The sequence below is a fragment of the Neopelma chrysocephalum genome, unplaced genomic scaffold, assembly GCF_003984885.1.
Source record: "Neopelma chrysocephalum unplaced genomic scaffold, ASM398488v2 Primary Assembly neopelma1_26, whole genome shotgun sequence".
Lineage (NCBI taxonomy): Eukaryota > Metazoa > Chordata > Aves > Passeriformes > Pipridae > Neopelma > Neopelma chrysocephalum.
The window spans coordinates 25,653,121-25,664,460 of NW_020897695.1; the positions used below are offsets into that span (position 1 = coordinate 25,653,121).

The following is an 11,340-nucleotide window of genomic DNA, read 5'->3' on the forward strand; positions in this document are numbered from 1 at the left end:
ATGGTTTTGACTGAACTGCTACAGGGGTTCCAAAACACGTCATTTATTTCTATAAAATTCATGGATGTGTGGAAATAACTGGTCTTGTGGTCTAAAATGTATAGTCATAATCAGAAGCATTGAAGTTTTTAATCCTACAAGCTGCATTCCAAATTTTGACTTGGAGACTCCCAGGAAACTCATCACTTTAAATACTCATTTTCCAGAGCTCACTGCTGGCTTCCAGCCCCCAAGGCAGTGTCGTTTTTATATCTGAAACAGACAAACAAAGAGATCTAGAGTCCTCAGAATGTTTTCTGAAGAGAAAAATAAGGCTTTGCTCTGCAGTAGAGCACAACCTGCCTGTTACTATCTTGAGCTTGGGGAAGCTGGATTCTGTGCCTGGAAGGAGAAGCACAGGTGTGAGCTTAAGCTCAAACAGACAGTTATTCTGAAGTGTTTCCTACTTTCTCCATGTTTCAAAATGCCTAACTATCTATTACATTTATTTTCAGAAAGAATTCAATCTGATACATTGACATTATTCCTACATTATTGTGGTTTGTAGTTGTTCGGTCTTTTTTGCTTTTCTTTGCTGAAAGTAAGCAACTAACTGCTAAGAATGACTGATACCCAAATGACAACTTCAGTTTTTTGTGCATTATTCAGCCACGTGCTTTTTTTGGTCCTCCACATCTTGATGTTAATTTAAAAAAAAAAAAAAAGGCAAAGCTGAATAATAAAAATTACCTTAGAACCCTCCCCCCACCCCAGCTTCTCATAGCTCTCTGTTTTGGAGAAATGTAGGTCCACCCCCTCTTGAGGGTGGAAAGAATTATATTTTTCCTTTCATGTTAAGAAATCAACATTAACTTCTCAACACAATTATTTGACGGATTTGAGCAATTTGAGAAACTGCTGAATTTGTCTGTTAGGAAGTAGTGTTTGCGTTTTGAGAAAAATAACTCATGAGGTTTTTTTACAGATATTTTAATTGCCCTCATTTATCTAGTTTTAGTTGAGAATAATTTGAAAACTGCTTTGTGCTGCAATGATAGGCTACAAGTTCCCAGACTGATTTAGCCTAAACAAGTTTATAATATATTGCTTTTCCAGCTGAATTCCATGGCCTTTGGGAAAGTCTCATATACGACAGTGAAGTAAAAGCAAATGTAAGTTGAAAATTAATAACAATTAAGATTGCTTGAGGAGAAGTAAGAGCTGAAATGAGGCCTGTTTGAAGTTTACTGCATCCCTTGGAGATGTGGTGGGTGCAGGCTAGGCAGAAGGGGATGGGAGTTTAGCAGAGTGTTTCTGGCAGCAGCTAAACAATTAATTGGCTTGGCAGTAGTGTCAGCCAGCACTGTCACTGTTCATAAAATGCACACTGAATGATTGGAGTGCACTCCCACTTGAATGCTGGTAAGATGTTTGAAAGAAGCAGAACAGTTCCATGGGATCATTTTCTGGCTCGAAGATTCTGTGCATTCATCAAAGGTTGTGATAATAAATGCCAGAGCTCGTAGAACAGAAATACCGCAATCTGGAATCTAGTAATTGTGATGTGACTATAAAGCACAAGTGACTCAACTCAGTTGTTCTTATGACAGCACTCATTAAAATGTTTATTGTGCTTCTTAAAAAAAAGAAGCTTCTGACTGACATTTTTGGACATAAGTAATTAATTCGTTAGCTTGTTTGTAATACCATAGATACAGTATTCTCACTTAAGTCTTTATAAACAAATATAGCAAAGCAAAACATTTCAGTGATTGTACTTCTTCATTTATAAGGTAAATATGAATTAACATGTCCACGTTTGTCTAATTTATGAAACTGATTTCCAAGTCATCTATGAAATGACGAGACTATCTAATTAGACTTGCTGATGTACTAAATAACAGCAAGCTGATCACTGTTGACTGTAAGTGTATACTGGTAGAAAGAAATGGTTGCTTTTAATGACTAAAACTAGGACTACTTCTGTAAAAATAATGGTGATGAATCTTTATTCTTTAAAGCACGGAACTGCCTGGGCATGGTTGAGTTCTACGGGCTCTGAAATGGTTGCTGTGAATTTTCAAAATAGTACAGTCTGTGTCCATGGAATATTGAAAAACATGTGGATTAAGTTCAGTTGGTTTTGCTGTTGTGTAACTGCTCCACCGTGAGCATGAGATTTTGCAGGAGTACTGTCGTATTGTCCTATTAACACCTATGGATCAAAAGCACCTTACAGGTAAGAGCGATAGAAGGTAATCAGGTGTTATGATAGGTAAAAGTCAGTATAGATTCACACCTGAAGTTCATACTCATTTTGTTGAAAGAGTTCTCTACTTCATAATTCTAGAAATTCTGAATTGAAGTAGCAGTATTTTTAGAAGCTAGCATTCAGGGAAGTACATGAAACTTCCCTTATTTGGAAGGGTAAACAATCTACAAATTTGTTACAGTAGCTGATACAAATGCTTCAGTAAAAAGGAAGTAAAATGTGAAAGGAAATGCTTTGGTGGGCTTAGTACAACAAACTGAACAAATGTATAGCTGTACAAACAGTACCGAGAGTTTGAGTCTTTGACTCTCTGTGCTTGGGCAGCTTGTGTTTTATAGATGCGCTGTAAGTGGGACAATGGAAAATGAAAATAATTTTGCTTCCTTAAAGCATTTAATTTATTAATTTAAAAGTTCTAGGTCTCTATTTGTGCCCAGTACATTCTATTCGTATTCTTGAGAGTAGGACAGAAATTAATTCCCATACTTTGGAGAAATAAGTTTGCCTATGACTAAAAGACATGAGCTCTTTTTTTTTGTTGTTGTTGTTATGAGTACACAGTAGGCATGATTAGGAGATTGCTTCTATCTGTAATTGTATTTGCTCTTATGTCTCTATGTGTCTGTTTTTCTTCTTTTCAATTAGTTACTTGATTACGTGACAACAACATTATTATTCTCTGACAAAAATGTCGACAGCAACCTGATATCATGGAACAGAGTTGTTTTGCTGCATGGTAAAAACGATCTCTCTTAAATCGAGTACATTTGTTGGCCACATGTTTATACTTTCCTTCTGGCAAAACTTGTATTGCAGGCCTGTTGTAGTGAAATTAGATGATACAAAAATAGCAGGGAAATATCCTCTTTATTATACAGGTTTAAATTAAGTGTAATGTCAGAGTGAAATCAATGTTCATGTGTACTATGTTTTGCAGGAATTTAAATCCTAGAATTTACAGTGCAGTGACAGCTGTGGGTTTTTTTAATTTTCATTTTTAAGTGATATTGCAGCTTTTTTACATAAAGAGCAAAAATAATGCAGATACCGAGAACATTAGAAGGCATATATTAGTTTCACTTCTATCCCAGTATTAAATATTTTGTTAGTTATGGCTTTATAAAAACTTTGAGGAAACTGGGAAATCAATCTGTGTGTTGTGTTTTTTACAGTGTGTGTTCTATTGCCAAGTATGAAGGCAGTACTCTCACTAATTTAGTTGTTTCAGTGAAGCTGTAACCTTCAGTCAGTCCTAGCTTACTGTGGAAATTATACCAGAAATGAGATTAGCATCAGATGAATCCATTTGCTTGCAAAATGCAGCTTGCTATTGATTAATTGCAATTTTATCATCAAGAATAATGTTCAAAAATAAAAGATCATAGTGGAAGTATTTGTTGATTGTACTTGAGTTATAACTGTCAATATAAAAGCTGCAGGATGTTTTTGTTTGAAAAACTATTTATTTCAGACTGTTAACATTGTATTTATGATAGATATATTTAATTTTAATAACGAGCTTATTATTGTGATCACAAAGAAATTAATTCTAGGAAATCTGCAACTGTTGCAGTGTGAAATACATTTATGCTGTAATGCCAGTATTGGCTTTGAAGGAAAGTACTGTCATTTGGTTGACATTAACAGTTTGTGTGCCCCCGCACATGATTTCCCATAGATTCATACTCTTGTATGAATCACTATGCTTGTACTTGCCTGTTTGGCTCTAGGACTGTAGTGGAATAAGCAATTTTCTCAAAATACTCTGGCCTACTGTGTTTTTATTCTACAGTTAGTGCTATGATGAAATAGAGTAGTTAAAAAGCTGTTACATGTCATTAACAATCTGATGCAAATTCTGTGTAATGTATGGATCTGATTTCAAACCAGGCCCTCCTGGAACTGGGAAAACTTCTCTCTGTAAAGCATTGGCTCAGAAGCTGACAATTCGACTGTCATACAGGTGATAATTTTGTTGAAATTCTTCACCTTAGTTTACTTTGTAAACTAGTTGCTTTTTTTCACTAGCCCAAATATATGTAATATTTGATTTCAAGTAAGTTGTGCCAAGTGCTAATGTCCTTTTTTTTATACTGTGCCCAGCTAACAATAAAACTGATCTGATAGACTGTCTAGGATATTTAATGTCTTTAAAAATGTGTCATTATTTGTGCCCAGGTGTGTAAAACAAAGTCCAGTGACAATATAGTAATTTCTGCTCACATTGTACATCAATGAATATTAAAGGGCAAAGGATCACAGATTATTTTGGTATTTCTATCTTCTTGTTCAAGAAAGCCTGTTCTTAATAGGTAGCGATTTTGTAACCAATTTGTTTTGTACTTGGATTGTCTGAATAACACAATCTGCAGAGGTCAGTTTGTATATCAGACAAGTAATAACAATTAGCCTTAAAGTTTATAGCAACTTAACAAATTTATTTAGAAAAATAAATGTTATATAAAATACGAGGTGTAACATAAGTAATGGGAGCGATCTGAATGTGTGAAAAACATGGACTATATGTTGTGTGGTCGAAATATTTTATCATAAGCAGATCCATGCACTGCTAAGTAAATAAGTTTCATACTTTTATATGAGTTCTTGCTATATTGAAGAAAATCTTACATGAACAGAAGAATGAGGCAATTAGCATGGTAACTGTTACTCAAACTATATTTAAATAGCACCTGTTATAATGGAGACATTCTAATAGCAATTTAATGTGAAGAATTCTACTGAGACATGTTGCTGGAAATCACAATTGAAACAGGTATTATGTCTTGAAAAGTAGGTAATTTAAAGTACTAATTCACAGAATCCCAGGGTCGAAATGGAGAGAATGAGACTTGCAGGAGTTAATGATATCACTGACTTTTATTTACAATGGAGTTGATGCTTCCTTTTCCTTTTATACTTTAGGTACAGGTATGGACAGCTAATTGAGATAAACAGCCACAGCCTTTTCTCTAAATGGTTTTCTGAGGTATGTATTGATGTAGCTAATTAAGTAGACGCTGTGTTTTAGAAATTACACTGTTTCTGTTGAGCTTGTTTCATGTATGCACCAAAGATTACTCACAATAATTAACATGTTTGAGAATGCTTAAATGGAAGTTATATTAGAAAGTTATTTTAAAAAAACAGGTATTTCCATCTTTAAATATGGTAAGCCTTGGAAAGTTGTGTGGTAAGGAAATAAACATCTGCATATGGTGTCTTTATAGAGTGGCAAGCTTGTAACCAAGATGTTCCAGAAGATTCAAGAGTTAGTTGATGACCAAGATGCTCTTGTATTTGTACTGATTGATGAGGTATGATTCCAGTAGCATTGTTGTATATAAAATTTAGCAGGAAGTAAATTGCTGGGGAGAAACTGTAATAGTCCTCATTTGTAGTGAACAATATAAGCACATCTATGATATTTCGTAAGCTATATAGCTTTGTGCAGAAGAGTGAATTTTAATCCTGACTGCTGTGGATTTGAGAGATTTGGAGGGAACACAGTGCCATTTAGCAGGCAAATTACAGCTGAAAATTAATTGAAGCCTTTCTTGATGGGACTTCCTTGCTGCTGTGTGTTTACAAGTGGAGTAAAAGTAGCCTAGATTTGTATTATTTGTACTCTTCTATTTGTTGTAAAACTCTAAAATACATTAATATGGTTCAGTTCATTGTCTACATTCTCTGCAGAGTTGCATACATAAGCAACTCAGTAAGTACGTACTTTATTAGCTTGTTTTATTGAAATATCTATGGGGAAGCTCATTCTAAATTCAATGTATTCATTATTCTGGTGGTGTGTTCCATTTCACTCACTACACTTTGCTTCCTTGACATGCCTTTCCTACTCCCTGTAATTTCCTACTTAACAAAAGATTTTGAAGATGGAGTTTTAGATACCAGACACAAGGATCTGAGGGTATATTGGCTGGGTTATTTGTTTGCTACCAGGACTCCAAATGTGCAATCTTTTTGGGTTTTTTGGTGTTTGATGATTTTTGTTGTTGTTGTTGTTGTTTTGGTTGGTTGGTTTGGTTTTTTGTAGGTGGAAAGCCTCACGGCAGCCCGCAGTGCCTTCAAGGCAGGCACAGAACCTTCAGATGCTATTCGTGTGGTGAATGCTGTATTGACACAAATAGATCAGATTAAAAGGTAAACTCATATTATTGGAACAGCAAAAGATAATCGACAATTTCAGGATTCCTGCTAAATTTCGGTTCCTACTTGGAATGCTAAAACAAATTGGTTAGTGAACTGTTGTTTGTAAATGATGCTAATTTGAAAAGACATAGGAGTAATCCAACAGAGTATTTTGCATGTACCTGAGTGGACAATCAAATCACTAGGCTGTATACTTCCCTTAAAGATAGGGAGGGAAAAAGGACAGATCATCATAGTGTGTGCTTGGAGAGACAAGAATAAGATGAATGAAGAATTTGTTTATTATATACCGCTTCTGGATGTCAATCTAAAGCAGACTTGGACAAAACATGGTTTAGAAGAAATTGTTAATCTTGCTTGCTCCACTTTGTATGCTGGATTTAGTGCAACATACCAGCTTTTTTTCATTCCTACCACTTCCCTTTCCTTATTGTGCATCCTTGGCACTGTTCACAGAACAGTGCCCTAGTATTTGGCCCTGTCTTGCAGCTAATTAAATATGTCTTATTCATACATAAAAGTTGACAGGTTTCATCTAAAAACAGCTGTGGTTAAGAATGTTCTTTCATTGCTTAGAGCAAGGATATGTTCTCTTTTAAGCTCACTCTGAAGTAATTTGCAGTTAGAATATGTCACATTGCCAGTTAAACTATATACTTTCTACTAAATTGAAATGGAAAACATGTAGATTAAAGTTTCAAATTTATGAGTCTTCTTTTCAAAATCTTTTTTTTGTGGTAGAAACTATACCAATAGGCTCTAGATAGTTAATGTATATCACTTCTAGAATAGGATGAGAGAAACTGTGGACACTTGAGAAACAACTAAAAGAAAGAGACTATGCATTGAAATAGGCTGGTGATAACTGACCAAGAGCTTCAGATCATTTAATGTAATTGCTGGTTGACAAAAGTGATGCGACTAGTTATTGCAAGACATTACATGAGTCATAAGAGGGAAGGTCTTGATTTGCCAGTCACAAAAGGAGATAAAACATGTGACCTAACAATATGCTTTTGTCTTGAAGGTATCCCAACGTAGTTATCCTGACTACTTCAAATATTACGGAGAAAATTGACATGGCCTTTGTAGACAGGGCTGACATAAAGCAATACATTGGACCTCCATCTACTGCAGCAATATTTAGAATATATCTTTCTTGCTTGGAAGAACTGATGAAGGTAATATTTGAAAGCAAGACTGCAAAATGTCCTATTTCAAAATAGGACATTTTAACCATACTTCCTAAGTAACAAAAATACAAAAATTTAATTCCTTCTCTGTATTTCCACTCCTACTGTAGAATTTAATTTTGAATGTATTTGTTTTTCATACAACAATGTGTAACTCTTCTTTCTAGTGTCAAATAATATATCCTCGACAGCAGCTTCTGACACTCAGAGAGCTAGAGATGATAGGCTTCGTAGAAAATAATGTGTCAAGGCTAAGCCTTGTACTAAAAGAAATCTCAAGGTAAGATTCTGAAATTCTACTTTTTTTCATATATATATCGAGTTGTGGAATGATGTATAAAAGTAACTGAATTTCATAGCAGTTAGAGTTCTGAAACATTCCCATTTTTTTCCTGTTGGGGATAGTGCAAAACCTTTTAGGGGACCAAAAGTGGAAGCAATCATGATTTGCTCACATTTCTTAGTTTCAGAACAGGCTCGACTTAGTACTGCTTCTGGTTTCTGCTCTGCCATTTGAAGTCCTCTTGACAGATTGCTGGCCAGATTAGTGAGATGCCTTAAGTTTCAGTGGATATTGGAAATTGTAATGCAGGTTAGCAGAAATAGCTTGGGCCTCAGGTCCTGCTAAGAAAGTGTCTTGAAATACCTAGCAATCTACTAAATCAGTATTTAGCATGGAGATGTAAGTGGACAGAAGCAAGGGGGAAGGGAATGAAGTGTAAATGGACAGTGTTATGGTTTTCTGAGGATGCTCATAGAGCAAATAGTCTTTCACTGCAGCATAACAGTTCTTGAAACAATAAATAAAAATTATATTCACAGTATCAAGCAATGTTTTTTTTCCAAAGTGCTGGTCTCTGTGGAACAAAATAAAATAACATAAAGTTAGCAAAGTGTGTTTTCTTTCTGTTCCTGAAGTATGCAATCTTAACCGATGAGGAGTGGAGTAAAAGCATGTAAGTTTTTCCAGGGATAGAGGTTTGCAGTCTACATACGCAGAGTGGTGCTTGGAGAAGACAAGAAACATATATCAAGTCGGTGAGGTGAAGGAAACTGTAAATGATTGGTAGAAGGAGAAAAGCAGTAGCCATGAGGTCCAAACTTCAAAACAGGGTTTTTTTCAAGTCCTTCCAAGAGTGGTTATGTCTGTACCATACCCTTTTGGTGGAGACATTCCCCCAAACTCATGAGATAAGGCACAGTGATGTGAAGGGCATGATGTAAGCATTGGCAGGCAACTGTGACTATGCTGTTTCTGTACCCTCGCTTCCTTTTTTGTATTATACTCTGTAGCCTCCCATAAGCAGAATTTGTCTGTTCTCTTCCTACTCCTGCTAAAAGAGCTGCAAGTGACCTGCTGAATTGTGATCTGAGGTTTTTTTAGAGCAACTTAGTTGAGAAACAAGAAAAAGGAAAGGTCTTCTAAGAGTGAACACTTAGCATTTAAGCAGCACTTGTCTCTGTTTTACTGTAGAAGAAGTGAAGGTCTTGGTGGTCGGGTCCTGAGAAAGCTTCCTTTCCTAGCACATGCACTTTATATTCAAGTAAGTTTATTATATTCAAGTGAGTTTGTTCTATTAATTATAATTTAGTTTGGGTTTGAGACAGGCAGGAAGACATTTGGACACTGCCTGAAGTAAAAGATTGGTTTTAACCCCCCTTTTGATCTAAATTTCACTTGTTTCTGCGGCTTTGTAGACTGCAACAATGATGTGCTGGCCATAATCTAAAATGGGATTGAAGAAGTGATGTGGGATTGACCTGTCAAGCAGCATTCTACTTTTAATTAAATTAATGAATATTGATACTGGTTCTCTGATAATTCCTTGCTGAAAAAAACCTCTGCCACTTTATAAATATTATTAATTTGTTAAAAGCCTTTTTTTAAGCAAATCTACAGTAGTAGTGATTGACTCAAGACCTTGAATAGCTTGACTTTGACTTTGCCATGCTAGCTTGTTTAAAATAAACCTGCAGTTTGTTTTGTAGCATGTAACATGGAAGTAAAATATTTATCTTATTGATACTGTGATTTTTATGTAAAATATTATGTCTGCCTATTGCTGTAGTGTGTCTAACAAAATGTTCTCTTATTTTCAGTCCCCCAGTGTTACAATGACAACATTTCTTCACGCTCTTTCACTTGCAGTAGACAAACAATTTGAAGAAAGAAAGAATCTTGAAGACTGTGTGTGATACTCTACTATTTTGTAGTTGACTGTATTGTTATATTTTTCATACAAATTTTGCAACTTTTATGCGTCTGTAAAATAAATTGTCAGCACCTTAAAAAACCTGGAATGCCTCTTCTAGTTTTTAAAAATATTCATTAATAAACAATTAAGAAAGTTTACAGCCTCTTTTTTGAAGCTTGATTTCAAATGTCAATAAGAAGATTGTAAAAAGTTTTTGCTCTAAGTCAGTTTCCATCTTTTGCAGTTACTAAAAGTGGGCAGACTTCTGTGCCTTGCTTCTTAATCACTAACTTTCTATCCATGCATCAGGTTTTATATTTCTGGTTTCTTTTATATTTTTAATAGCAATAGAAAGTCACTCTTTGGATCTCATACTTCTGCTATAAATGCAGTATTTGTTATTGCTTTTGAAATAATGAGGATGAAACTGGGAAGGATTCAAAATGCTCAGTGATAGACCAGACTTTTTATACTGACGTCTCTTTATCTTGGAATTTAATATCAACTATTACTTTTTTTTTAATTACATCAGATTCAAAAAATTAAATCAAGAGTACTTAATTGTATTTTGTAATACTAGGGGAATTTTGTGTTGTTGCAAGAATGTGAGCCAGAGTGGACCATATTTTCTCCATGAAGTGTAACTACAGTGTGTAAGAAAGGTTCTTCAAAATGCATGGAGTTTGGTTTGGTGTTGTTTTATGAAAAAGAGGGAGGGGGGCTTTTTACAAGGGCATATTGTGATAGGACAAGGGGGAACAATTTTAAACTGAAAGAGGGTAGGTTTAGCTTAGGTATTAGGGATAAATGCTTTACTGTGAGGGTGGTGAGGCATTGGAATAGGTTGCCCATCCCTGGAATGGTTCTAGGCCAGGCTAGAAGGGGCCCTGAGGAATCTGGTCTAATGGGTAGAATCCCTGCCATGGTAGTGGTGGAAGTTGGAACCAGATGATCGTAAGGTCCCTTCCAACCCAACCCATTCTGTGATTCTATTAATTTTAAGGGAGTTTCCAGAAAAGTTTTTCTTAAATGAAGATAAAATTGTGACATTTAAGTTGATGATATCCAATGCATGTCTCCTACCATCTTTTATCACAAACAATAACTTTCTAATCTGTTAACAGATTTGATTTAATTCTGCTCAAAGCCACTAGATGGCAAGAATGAATCCTTGAGATTCAGCAAGTCATGTGAGAACAGGAATGCTGATTGAAAGTTTCCAAAACCCTAATGAACAAGACTTACTTTGCTGCAGTGAAAATCCCTCTTCAAGATGTAATGTTAGCTGTAATGTAATGTAACACCATAGAAATTCTCCACCTAGCCTAATAGAAAAATTCTGGGATTTAAAATGTTTTGCCAAATACAAGGAACCTGTTGATCCAAAAATGAAAAGCAGTGAGTTTTCTATGCTACAGCAAAAGTTATTTTGCAGTGTGCTTTAACCATCTCATCCACTGGGTGGTGGGTTTAGAAAAATATCTGGGATCTAGGTCACTGTAAGCATGGATGATGAAATGTTAAACGTGTTGAATGC

The 11,340-nt window shown here is 35.3% G+C and overlaps 1 protein-coding gene across 3 annotated transcripts in view; it reads left to right on the forward strand.

The window, feature by feature from the left end:
* TRIP13 (thyroid hormone receptor interactor 13) overlaps positions 1–9,965 on the forward strand; it is a 12,771-nt gene extending 2,806 nt beyond the window's left edge. For 2 of the 3 annotated variants that reach the window (XM_027675981.1, XM_027675980.1), the window contains exons 5-14: positions 1,096–1,151; positions 2,897–2,987; positions 4,142–4,214; positions 5,174–5,237; positions 5,479–5,565; positions 6,300–6,406; positions 7,443–7,596; positions 7,776–7,888; positions 9,083–9,152; positions 9,709–9,965. In XM_027675981.1, coding sequence (XP_027531782.1) covers positions 1,096–1,151; positions 2,897–2,987; positions 4,142–4,214; positions 5,174–5,237; positions 5,479–5,565; positions 6,300–6,406; positions 7,443–7,596; positions 7,776–7,888; positions 9,083–9,152; positions 9,709–9,804 — 911 coding nt within the window. In that variant the 3' untranslated portion in view covers positions 9,805–9,965. The remainder of the gene's footprint in view (positions 1–1,095; positions 1,152–2,896; positions 2,988–4,141; positions 4,215–5,173; positions 5,238–5,478; positions 5,566–6,299; positions 6,407–7,442; positions 7,597–7,775; positions 7,889–9,082; positions 9,153–9,708) is intronic. The other variant, XM_027675982.1, reaches the window with a different exon arrangement.
* Positions 9,966–11,340: the final 1,375 nt, after the last annotated feature.